The 12,319-nt window shown below is 51.0% G+C and overlaps 1 protein-coding gene across 1 annotated transcript; it reads right to left on the bottom strand.

Moving 5' to 3' along the window:
- Positions 1-5,864: 5,864 nt before the first annotated feature.
- On the bottom strand, positions 5,865-9,806 carry TAC4 (tachykinin precursor 4). The gene is made up of 2 exons (XM_004041438.3): positions 9,684-9,806; positions 5,865-5,966 (listed from the first exon to the last, which is right to left on the bottom strand). The coding sequence occupies exons 1-2, from the start codon at positions 9,804-9,806 to the stop codon at positions 5,865-5,867; spliced, it is 225 nt and encodes a 74-aa protein (XP_004041486.2).
- Between the last annotated feature and the right edge of the window lie 2,513 nt (positions 9,807-12,319).

Raw genomic sequence — 12,319 nt, 5'->3', positions numbered from 1 at the left:
TCTCTGCGATTCTGCAAAAGGGCTCTTGGCCTGTTGACATACCAGTGAGGCCACTGAACAGACTACAGAGCCCAGGCCATTCCTGCCCTCTGCTGTGCACCAGAGAAGGAGCCGTTCACTGGTCACTCATTTATTAAGTGCCTACTGTGTGCTAGGCACAGGATACAGAGTGTGCGAGTCTCCTCACTGCTGTGCAGTGAGATGCCAACTCTGAGTGTGAGGGAGGGCAGTCAGTGCAGCTTGCTACGGCGAAGCTGTGCATTTATGCAGGACTGCTGCTTGACACCGAGAGTCCAGGAAGAAGCCCAGTGGGTTCAGTGTGGGCCTTGTGTGAAGTGCCAGCGACGAGGACAGGAGACACAGAGAAGAGAGTTGGCCTGCCGGCTTGTCAGCTGTGACATCCAGGTAGGAAGAAGCGGCACCGTGTCCTCTGGGAAGTCTGTGGTGGGGGCTTTTACTCTGAACCTTGGGCCTCATCCTCTCTACCTGGGGAGAGTTTGGTATATGAACCATGGTTAGTGGGGGGTCTTGTCTGGCTCCTCCACCCTTAGAAGTCTTCCCTAGTTGCATTGAAGGCCTTCATCTTCCTAACCCCTCTCTCCTTTCTGGAGATATCTAGGGCAGTGGAATTACAGGCTCATCTGTCATATCTTCCATTATTCAATTGCTAATGCCTCCAGAGCATGGACGGAGCCCACCCTCAGTTACCCTCTTTAAAGGTGGGGAAGGCTATCCAAGAGTCCTGGGAACATGGCAGGTGACATGGACTGGGAAGCAGGAGACACAGTTTAGTCCTGGCTCTGTTATCGGCTCACTGTGTGACTTTGGGCCAGTAGCTTTCCATCTCTGAAAAATGATGACTGACTCCTCGTATTCCTGCCCACACCATGCGTGGAGGAACATTCATCTCTATTTGTTACTGAGGTGACTTCCATGGCTATTGAATGGAATGAGTCGAGCAGGTATTCTTTCAGGGGTGCTAGGGAGGCGAGGGGTCCAGAAGTCTGCAGCTCCGGTGGAAGAGGTTAGGCACTAGGGAAGGCAGACTGGAGCTCAGTGTCTGTGACCTGCCGGGGCGCCCACTGCCCGCTCACTTGAGCTGTGACCTTTCTCCAACCTGATTGATTTACCTACTTTCATGCCTGGTCCCCTGAAACCATTTGGGGATGTGGCCTCTGCTAGAAAGTGTGAACTGATAACTGCTTATGGTGTTATTCCTCCCAGAGTGATCTGCACTTATTTACAGTTGTTGAAGGCAGAAAATCTCTGAAGACTAAAGGCATGACCCTCTAATGATCAATGATTAGTGTAACGATCAACGATTAGAGCTTTGCAAACAGTGAGGGAATGGGGGATGTTCCAAGGTCTGGAAAACTAGGCATCAGTCCCTGTGGTTTCAGCTGGCCCTGAGGGGCAGGGGTGGGGGCAGGGCAGAGTGTGCCTGGGTGTGTCATGGGTGGGGAGGGTGCAGCTTCTGGGCCATAGCAATTTCAGTCTTGGGACCACCTCCTTGCACTCGACTGCCTCCCCTGGGGGCCTCCCCATGATGGCTTGTGGGGAGCCTGTCTGTCTAGCTGCCCAGCCCCCATCTTGCAGACTGGCAGCAAAGTGTCTGGCCATTTTCCCATGATGCCCTTGCAACCACCAGCGGCTCTTGCCTACCTTCTGTGGACAGGCTTCTCTTGCCCAGGAGGCCCTGGAACGTGTGTTCCAGCTGATATCCTGGCGGTGGGAGAGAGAAGTGGTAGAGGAGAGAGGCAGCAGAGGTAGGCTGTCTTGGGAACCAGAGAAGGACAAAGGACAGGGCCAGGGCGAGGGCCAGGGCCAGGGCTGGGGCCTTGCAAATGGAATCATTTCTCTGTCATCCCGAGAGGCAAGGAAACACCGTGGACTGATTAATTTATTCACTAGTTCATTCATTGATTCCCTCCTCCCCCTCCTCCATTCTCCCTCTGCTCTCCCTTCACAAATGCCTGGTGGTGCTTCTAACAGGCAGAAACTGCTGGGAACTGGAGATACAGAGGCGACAGCAGACCTGATGCCTGCCTGTTGGGGGGCTTCCAGTCTGGGGACACCAGCCAGCTATGTGACCCAGCAAGACAGTGTAGTGCAGTGTGCCAGGAACAGGGTCGCACTAGGCCATGGAGACAGGCTCTGTCTGTGTACGGCAGGCAGTCAGGGAAGGAGAGCTGGTTAGGATGGGGCTAGGAGTCAGGTCAGTGAGGCAGGCCTGAAGGATGCGGTGAGTCGCATTAGGGCACTAGACTTGGTCCTGAGAGCGCTGAGGGAGTGGAGGGTACAGGTTGGTTTCTTTTCTTTTCTTTCTTTCTTTTTTTTGAATGGAGTCTCGCTCTTGTTGCCCAGCCTGGAATGCAGTGGCATGATCTCGGCTCACTGCAACCTCTGCCTCCCGGGTTCAAGCGATTCTCCTGCCTCAGCCTCCCGAGTAGCTGGGATGACAGGCACCCGCCACCACACCGGGCTAATTTTTATATTTTTAGTAGAGACAGGGTTTCACCACGTTGGCCAGGCTGGTCTCGAACTCCTGACCTCAGGTGATCCACCTGCCTCGGCTTCCCAAAATGCTGGGATTATAGGCGTGAGCCACCACACCCACCTGGTCAGTTGGTTTATTTTCTTTTGATTTTGTTTTTTTGCTTTTCACTGAAAGATTTAAGCAGAGTAGTGGCTTCTTAGATTTGTACTTTTTTTTTTTTTTTTTTTTTTGAGACAGAGTCTCCCTCTGTCACCCGGGCTGGACTCGGCTCACTGCAACCCCCGCCTCCTGGGTTCAAGTGATTTTCCAGCCTCAGCTTCTGAAGTAGCTGGGACCACAGGCACCTGCCACTACACCGGGCTAATGTTTGCATTTTTAGTTGTATTTTGTATTTTTAGTCGCCATGTTGGCCGGGCTGGTCTCGAACTCCTGACTTCAAGTGATCTGGCTGCCTTGGCCTCCCAAAGTGCTGAGATTACAGGCATGAGCCACTGCCTGGCCCAGATTTGCACTTTTAAGATCATCTGGTGATCTTTAAGCACTCTTATCTCTAGTGGTTGACTTTTTTTTTTTTTTTTTTTCTAATTCCAGGCTTTAGACCTAAGGTAATTTTGAAACGCTGGTTGAACTAGATCCATCACTGCCTATTCCTATCCCTGCAGCCGCTCCTTAGGACCACCCCTCTTAAGGAAACAACCAGAAAGCCTAGCATGGCCAAACCACACTGGCCCCACCTCTGCACAGCAATGCCAGCCTGGCTTCCCCCTGGCCAGAGCATCTCCCCTCACCCACCTGGTTTGTTTGTGCTGAGGACAACTCAGCCCTCCCTAGGGGGCATGTTGAAGGCAGGTTTGGGCAATACTTACCTTTTTTTCTCCTTGGCTGGATCAGAGGTCTTCCTGGGGGAAGGAGAAGGAATGAGGACTGCGGACTACACTGCTTCCCTGGGGGCTTGGTGAGGTGGAAAAGGCTCCAGTTCTTTGAGGGTTGGTGCATTGGTGGGTCTTCAGTAGAATTCTAGTCATCCCCGGTTATCCTCTGTGGCAGTAGGAGTGTGCTGGTAGGGGGCAGTGTGGAGTGGCTGGAAGTGCACAGACTTTGGGGTCACTGGCACCTGGTGCCAGCTGGGTGGGCATCCTTGGGAAAAGTGCTTAACCTATCTGAGCCTTAGTTTCCCCGCTTGTGATAAGGGGGATATTATTGTGGAGATTTAATCTTTTTTTTTTTTTTTTTGAGAGTCTCACTCTGTCGCCCAGGCTGGAGTGCAGTGGTGCGATCTCGGCTCACTGCAAGCTCCGCCTCACAGGTTCACGCCATTCTCCTGCCTCAGCCTCCTGAGTAGCTGGGACTACAGGCGCCCGCCACCACGCCCGGCTAATTTTTTTTGTATTTTTAGTAGAGATGGGGTTTCACCGCATTAGCCAGGATGGTCTCGATCTCTTGACCTCATGATCTTCCCACCTCAGCCTCATAGTAGGTGCTCAAGAAGTATTTTCTCTGACGTTCCCATCCCCCATTCTTCATGACTTGTTGGATTTGGAAAATAAGTTTGAAATGGGCCGGGCGCGTTGGCTCACACCTGTAATCCCAGCACTTTGGGAGTCTGAGGTGGGCGGATCACGAGGTCAGGAATTCGAGACCAGCCCGGCCAACGTAGTGAAACCCCATCTCTACTAAAAATACAAAAAATTAGCCAGGCATGGTGACTGGTGCCTGTAATCTCAACTACTTGGGAGGCTGAGGCAGGAGAATTGCTTGAACCCGGGAGGCAGAGGTTGTAGTGAGCTGAGATTGCGCCATTGCACTCCAGCCCGGGTGACAGTGTGAGACTCCGTCTCAAAAAAAAAAAAGAAGTTTGAAATGGCTCAGTTCAGAACTCATTTTGTAGAAGAGGAAACTAAGGCCAAAAGTGCTTGGTCACAAGTTGGTTTTCTCTATTTTTATATGTGTATTTTTTTTTTTTATTACAAAAGCAGTCCTTGAATACATCCACTATTTTGAAAAGGTTTGTACAAGTAAAATTTAAAGTCTCTCTGCCCTTTCTCCCCCTCATCTCCACTTCCTGTCCTTGAAGTAACCACTGTTTACAGTTTGATATTTATCCTTCTAGAACTTTCCCCATGCATTTGCATATCTGTGTGTATGTCGTTTTTTAAAAACAAGTAGGCTCCTCTTGAATATTGATCTGTAACATGCTTTTTCCCACTTAAGCATGTATCTTGGAGATCTTTCCACATCTTTCTATGGGTCTGCCTCATTCTCTTTAATGGCCACAAGGGTTAAGGATATGCGTAATAGATTTTGACCATTCCCTGATTGATGGTGTTTATGTTATTTCCGAATTCTTGCTATTACAAGCATGTTGGCAGTGAATACCCTCAGGTCTCATGTAGTAACAGCATGTCTGCCTGAGAAGCGAGACTCTGGGTCAGAAAGGTAAGCACATTTCCAACTTGCCTGGATATTGCGAACGTGTCCTCCAAATAGACAGTGTAAAAGTGCCAGTTTTTTCACACCAAGCCAACACGGAGCATTACCACTTAAAAAATATAATATTGACAATAAGAGAAAACTGCTCTGTGTGCAGAGTATTTTCTCCTGGTCCCCCGAGGACAGGACTCCTGAGTTGAAAGTGCCTTCAGGGAACACAGGTTTAAGTTAGTAATTTTGTTTCAGCCAAAGAAAATTGACTAGAAAGCTTGGCTTGTGGCTTTGCCCACATCCAGACTGGTCTCTAGCTTCACTGCCACTCCCCAGAGTCATCCAGAGCATGGAAGGCACCACTCAGGGTGCAGAGCCTGTGCCCCCACCCTTCAGGTGACCGTGCTCCCCATTGTTGGGAACAGCCTTGTTTACACTTGTTGCCTGGCGTAATTACTAACACTCCCCAAAGTGTCCTGGTTGCATGCTAATTTCTTTTTTTGAGATGGAGTCTCGCTTTGTCGCCCAGGCTGGAGTGTAGTGGCATGATCTTGGCTCACTGCAACCTCTGCCTCCCAGGTTCAAGCGATTCTACTGCCTCAGCCTCCTGAGTAGCTGGGATTACAGGCACGTGCCACCATGTCTGTCTAATTTTTGTATTTTTAATAGAGATGGGGTTTCACCATGTTGGTCAGGCTGGTCTCAAACTCCTGACCTTAAGTGATGTACCCACCTCGGCCTGCCAAAGTGCTGGGATTACAGACATGAGCCACTGCCCCCCAGCCTGGATGATAATTCCTATGGACAGTCTGTGCCACCCCATCTCATGAGCGACCCCTACTGGACTGGAGTACCTGACCCCAGTTACTGGGCTTTGACTTAGGGCCTCTGCTTTATGTTGCAGAACCCACTCAGAACCCCTGCTTGCTGGGCTCCATTGTCATTGTCACTCACCCCCCACTCGCTTCCCCATCAGCCCAAAGAACTGGCTTGCCTTGCCCGTCTTCACCTCCTGCAGCTGGAGCTGAATGCTGGGGCCAGCGCCTTCCTGAAGAAGCAGAGAGTTAGTGTTAGAGTTGGGAGGTTGTCCAGCAGACGGGGAGGCCAGCCTGGGCAATGGCAATCTCAGGAGTGACAGCTGGTGGTCAGCAGAGACTCGCTGTGCACTGGCACTGGGCACTTCTGCATATTTTACACAGTACTGCACATCCTCGTAATAATAGCTAACATTTCACCTACTATGTTCTGAGCACGTTCATCTAGTAACTAATTTAAACCTCACCAAAACACCAGGAAAACAGTACTCTAAGTACTGTTACTGTCATTTCACACATGAAAACACCGAGACACAGGTTAAAGAATTGTTCAGCTGGTTGCAGTGGCTCACACCTGTAATCCCAGCACTCTGGGAGGCCGAGATGGGTGGGTCGCTTGAGGTCAGGAGTTCGAGACCAGCCTGGCCAACATGGTGAAACCCCGTCTCTAATAAAAATACAAAAATTAGCTGGGCATGGTGGTAGACACCTGTAATCCCAGCTACTCAGGAGGCTGAGGCAGGGGAATTGCTTGAACCTGGGAGGCAGAGGCTGCAGTGAGCCAAGATCCTGCCCCTGCACTCCAGCCTAGGTGACAGAGCAAGACTCCATTTCAAAAAGAAAGAATTGTCCAAGGTCACCCAGCTGGGAAGTGAGAGGTGGAACCAGAAGTTGAACTCAGGCTCAAAGGCTGGTCTGAAACACTGCAGTCATAATCTCATTTAATCTTCACAACCACCATAACTAGTAGAAACTACGATTTCCCCCGGCCCCCGCATTTTACAGATGGAGAAACTGAGATGTAAGGAGGTTAAGTGACTTGTCCAAGGTCACACAGGAAGAGGCTGAGCCAAGATTCAAAGTCTGACTTCACCGTACTGGTTCTGCTCTATCTTGGGAAGTGTCTCCAACATAGATGAGGAGAGGGCAGCCAGTGAACTCACGGTGGGTCCCCAGGAGGCAAGGCAGGACTGCTTCCCCTCCTTATCCCCACTCTAATGCCCACTCACCTCTCTTCCCCAGGCACTTCCCCCATTGTCCCAGATTTTCCTTGCCTTAGAGCCTGGGCCTCCCGGAAGGAAGTGGCATGTGGTCTGGGGGTGGAGGCTATTACCCTGGGCAAAGACATTTTAATCCTTGTGCTGATGGCATCCTCAACCAAGGACTGTGGATTGACATTCTCATTCTTCCATTAGCCTCTGTGACCTTGGCCAAAGCCTTCTCCCTCTCTGACCTTAACCTGAACTTCTGAACTGGGGCTTGCTCAGTTCTGCTGAAAGGGAGAGTCGCTCCCTAGTTGAGAGAGTGACAGTGGGTAACATTCATTAGACTGTCTTCACATGTCTGTGTCCCCAGTTCCTGGCACTGAGCCTTGCACACATAGGAGCCCAGCACACATGGGACACAGAATGCCGAATGAGGAGTCCTTTCTCTGAGAGTCTGGGAATAGGGAGGGGGCTGGGGAGTCCCCTTTTCCAGGAAAGCTAAAGATAGACAAACAGAGCCCTAGAGTAATGTGAGCCGCCTGCCAGGAGGCTGAGAGCTGGGCTTGGATCAGAGGCTCTTCCATCCCCAGTTTCCCTAGGGGTAGCGCTGGAGCTCCTGGGACCAGCAGGAACCTGGCTAGGGACAACATAAACCCTCTTGTCTCTCACAACTTGTGTTGTGGCACCTTTCAGGATCAGGAATGGATTGTTTTCTAAGCCTTGGACTAATTCACTCACTTCCCATCTGCTTCCCTCCCACCCCACCAGGACGTCAGTGGCTGGGGCAGCTATCTTGAGCTGGAGTCACCCAGCCTGGCCAAGAACTGGAAAAGTCTCTTTGGAGATTTGGACCCATTTCTGAAAAGCTCATGAAAACCACTTTGCCTTGGTAAGAGGCAGCCTTCAGGTGCAAGCTGGAGAGAATGGCCACTTATGAATTCAATAGGACTGACCTTTCTCCCCCACTGGGTTTCTGTGCCTGGTTGGGGGGCATTCGGAGACATTGGTTTCCCATTCACTCCGACAGGACTCCTGCCCCCAGCCAGAGCCCTCCATATCCATTTAACCCAAATCCCCAACTCCAGGGATGACTACAGGTTGGGGAAGCCCCGAGAGCAAGGGAGGTAAGTGATGCGATCATGCCCCCATTCCTGTTACCTCATTTTTTTTTTTTTTTTTTTTTTGAGACAGGGTCTCGCTCTGTTGCCCAGGTTGGAGTGCAGCAGCACAAGCGCGACTCACTGCAGCCTCAACTTCTGGGTCCCACTGATCCTCCTGCCTCAGCCTTTTGAGTAGCTGGGGCCACAGATGTGCATCATCATGCCTGGAAAATTTTGTTTATGTTTTGTAGAGATGGGGTCTTTCTATGTTGCCCGGGCTGATCTTGAACTCCTGGCCTCCAGCAGTCCTTCTGCCTCTGCCTCCCAAAGTGCTGGGATTACAGGCATGAGACTCCACAGCCGGCCATCACTTATATTATGCTTAGCATCCCACAGCATTTGTAAGTTCTTCCTGACTTCTAACCCAGTCTCTCCTCCCATATTCCAAGCCCTGTATTTTGGGAAGCAGAGGGATGTGATATTAAAGGAGAGTGAAAAGAGAGTAAGGATTAGACCCAGCTGCAGGATGAGGTGCTTTTGGGAAACAGTCCAGCAGCACTAGTTGAAGTTTTTAACATTTCCCATGGGGCTGCGTAGTGAGGCCCCATCACCCAGCAAGGCTTCTGTCTCTAGACCAGGTACCCTGATGTTTGGCACTGACTCTATAAAGCATATCAAAGCTGGAGAAAAGCCTTGGGGGGTCACTTCCCTCCTCCGTTTTGCAGGTGAGGAAACTGATGTCCAGAAAGAAGCAGGCATCAGTGGAGACACTCCTAGCCCTGCTGCCCTCTCCTCACTGCACACACTTCCAGGTTCAGACAAACCGGAAAGGAAACCCACCATGCAGGACTGTCCATGTGATGGCTCTTCCCGTGGCTCCATTTCTAAGCGCCTCTGAGGACCTCACCATGGCCCAGGACCGCAAGCCAAGGCCACCCCAGTGTCCTTACCATCCTGGGAATGGGAGGAGCCAGGCCCAGCCTTGTCCTGTCTGCCCCCCTGGAAGCCTTCCCTGAGCACTGGCCTCTTATTTACCCGTCTTTGTCTCTGGCTTGTTGGTTTCTGTCCCTTGTCTGATTAGGAATGCCTGAGGTCAGGATCTTTGCCTCCCCAATCAGATTGTCAGGCAGGAGTGGGGGTAGTGCAGATGCTGGGTCATTTCTACATGTGAGACCAAATAGTGGTGCTGTTTAAGTTGATCCCCTTGAAAGAAAATTCTGGAGAACCTCCTCAGATGCACAGATACACAGAATCAGACCTTGGGCAAAGTGTGTAGTTGTGCTTTTGAAGCTGTGCAACCTTGGACAAACTAGTTGACTTCCCTGTGCCTCAGTTTCCTTATCTGTGAAATGAGGGGTAGTCATGATACCTTCCCCATGAGGTTGATGGGAGGATTGAGTTAATATTTATAAAGCATTTCAGACAGTGCCAGAGATATACCGTGTGTTAAATAAGTATTTCTTACACACACACACACTTCGGAGGTCTGCCAGACCAGGGCTCAGAGCCTTGAATCTACCCACGGTAGAGAGTCAGACAACTTGCCTTGCAGGCTGCCTGCTCTCCCAGCAGCCATGCAGGGGATCTTCTGCCTCTGCACTGCCGATTATCCCCTGCCCTCGTCAGAGCCTCTCCCCAAAAGTACCTCCAAGGCCACAATTACCCAGGTCTCTGCTTCAGTGCTGAGTGTCTGTTCCTCTCCACCATCACCTGCCACAGTGCACACGGACAGCTCTTTCAGGAGAAGCAGGGCAAGGCAAGGCAGCATGGTGAGCCTGCACTGTCCTGGAACCTCTGGGAACCCCCCTCAGCTTGAAGACGCCTCCTGCAGGTTTTGGTTTGCTCTTTGGCTCCTTGAGTGTAGGTAGGGGAAACTCCCCCTGTTTTCTGGTCCTTCCAGCTGTTCCTGATTCCTTCCTTCAGCTTAACTGATCCCCAGGCCAGTTTCTGTGACTCCCCTCCCTCCCTGGCTGGACAGGCCAATGATATTAGGAGCTGCTCAGGAGGAGGGATCAGACCTCTTCCACTGCTGCTCCCTAACATTTGATCCCAGGGCTTAACACTCTGATGCAACACCTGCCTCACCTTTGGCTGTTTCCCTGGTGGCAGGTGCACAGTGGGGCAGTGTGTGGGACCTGGAGCTTGCAGCTTCCAGGCTGGAAAACCTGAGGGGACCTTCTCATCTTAGAAATAAGGGAGGGGGCCATATGCCTTCTCCCTACCCGGTGCTCTGCTCCCCTGTACAGAGAGGCCTCTCCCTGGAAATTAGCAGTATCCCCTTTCTGTCTCCTCTTCCTGTCTTTGAGCCCCCTCCTCTCCAACATTCTCCTCCATCAATAGTCCCTGTGTGTGCAAAAGAACACATGTCTTGCTCTAAGAGAAATAACACATTGCTTAAAGAAATGAGGCTCCTCACGAGTGGGAATTGGGATTTGCCAGAAAAATGGCTGCAGGTTTCAAGCGTCATTGGCTCTAAGTGATCTTTCCCCTGTTGTCAAAGTGATGTTTCTAAATCCCTAAACTGACTTGTCTTTCCTGCTTACAACCTTTCAGTGTCTTCCCACTGCCCTTGAGTGAATTCAAGCTCCCTGGTGTGGCGTTCATGGTCCTTCATTTAGTTCTTCCCTCTTGCCTATCCACCCAGATCCATTCATCCATCTATCCACTCATCGGTCTAGAACAAGGGCTCTGTGGTCACAGAGGCCTGGATTCCAAATAGTTGTGTGACTTTAGGCACATTATTTAACTCTTCTCGAGAATCCTTGTCTGTAAAACAGGATTAATAATAGCACTTGTTACCAAAGTTTGAGGATGAAATGAGAGAATGCCCTGGAGCACTTAGCATAAAGCGTGATGGTAAATATTTACCACCTGCTGACTTTTTTTTTTTTTTTTTTGAGACGGAGTCTGGCTCTGTTGCCCAGGCTGGAGTGCAGTGGCGCGATCTCAGCTCACTGCAGCCTCTGCCTCCTGGGTTCAAGCAATCCTCCTGCCTCAGCCCCTGAGTAGTTGGGATTACAGGCGCCCACCACCACACCTGGTTAATTTCTGTATTTTAGTAGAGACAGGGTTTCATCATGTTGGTCAGGCTGGTCTTCAACTGCCAACCTCAGGTGATCTGCCTGCCTCAGCCTCCCAAAGTGCTGGGATTACAGGCATGAACCACCGCACCTGGCTTGACCATTATTACTGTTACTGTTATCGGCATTGGGTGAGGCAGTGGGTGGTAGAAGATGAGTAAGACATTGATCCTGTAGCATATCACAGTTCAGGCACGGAGACCTCTGGTTGGCAGATAAGCTACGTTTGGTTTGACATGTGCCAGCATAGCGGTGGGAGCAAGGGAAAGGCACGTGCTCCTTCCCAGTCCACCCCTACTGCTGTTCCAGGACAGGCTGTTGCCTCTGCTGGACCTCCCTTTCCGCCTGGTGAATTCCCGTTCATTCTTAAAGATCCAGCTTAATACTCGCCTCTTCCATAGAATTCTTCTCTCTCTATTCCTGTCTCTAGCAAGAAGTAATTGGCTCCTTTTGCCAACATCTGCCACTTGGATCTCTATGGCTTCCCACGGGCCTCTATGTGAAGTTGTGCAGGTTGTGTCCTGCACAAGGCTGGCTGCGGAGGGGGCCAGTGGAGGTGAAACGCATCCCCAGCTTTGCTCACTGATCTGCGCAGCCTAGCTCGGGGTGTTCACCCCTGGAAGAAGCAGCTTGGCTCCAGTTCTCCCAAAAGGGACAGCTGGGCTGAGGACATCTCTGCTAGTCAGCCATGTGGTTGTTGACTTTGCCATGAGCTCTCTGAGAGTAGGGCTGTGATAGATGTGTGCTTGGCATACAGTAGGTCCTTAAGAAATCTGCACTCACCCTGAATCCAGGCCAGCCAAGTCAGAGATGATTAAGGGTAAGTATGGAGTGTTTGAGGGAGGACTACCCCCTCCCCCCACCCAATTTCGGGAATCTTTTTGGTGGGTTCTAAACTGGAAGGCTTCAGAATCCCCAAATTTGCTAAAATGCAGCTTCCCCAGCTTAACCTAATTCCCAGGCAGCCAGTCCTGGCTTGTGGGTTGCTCCCAACTCTGCAGGGAGGCAGTCCCCCCCAGCCTCCCACTGAGCTCCCCCAAGTGCAGGACACCTAAAGCCTCACACTCCATTTGGGGTTTTCCATTGTCATTAACAGGTTCTTCCTTAGAGGAAACAAAATGTTGCCTTTCATCCTCTTGGTTTCACAGGTGTGGAAACTGAGGCAGGCCGGGCTTGCTGTAGGATACACTGAGAATTCATT

This window comes from Gorilla gorilla, chromosome 4, assembly GCF_029281585.2.
Source record: "Gorilla gorilla gorilla isolate KB3781 chromosome 4, NHGRI_mGorGor1-v2.1_pri, whole genome shotgun sequence".
Lineage (NCBI taxonomy): Eukaryota > Metazoa > Chordata > Mammalia > Primates > Hominidae > Gorilla > Gorilla gorilla.
This window is presented reverse-complemented; position numbering and strand designations above follow the sequence as displayed.

What these genes read in the sequence shown, in the direction of transcription:
- TAC4 (XM_004041438.3), bottom strand. Translation starts at nt 9,806, where the DNA reads ATGCTGCCTTGCCTTGCCCTGCTTCTCCTGAAAGAGCTGTCCGTGTGC. An exon ending in GGGTAATTGTGGCCTTGGAG is followed by an intron (nt 5,967 to 9,683) that starts GTACTTTTGGGG and finishes CTGCTTCTTCAG; the next exon opens with GAAGGCGCTGGCCCCAGCAT.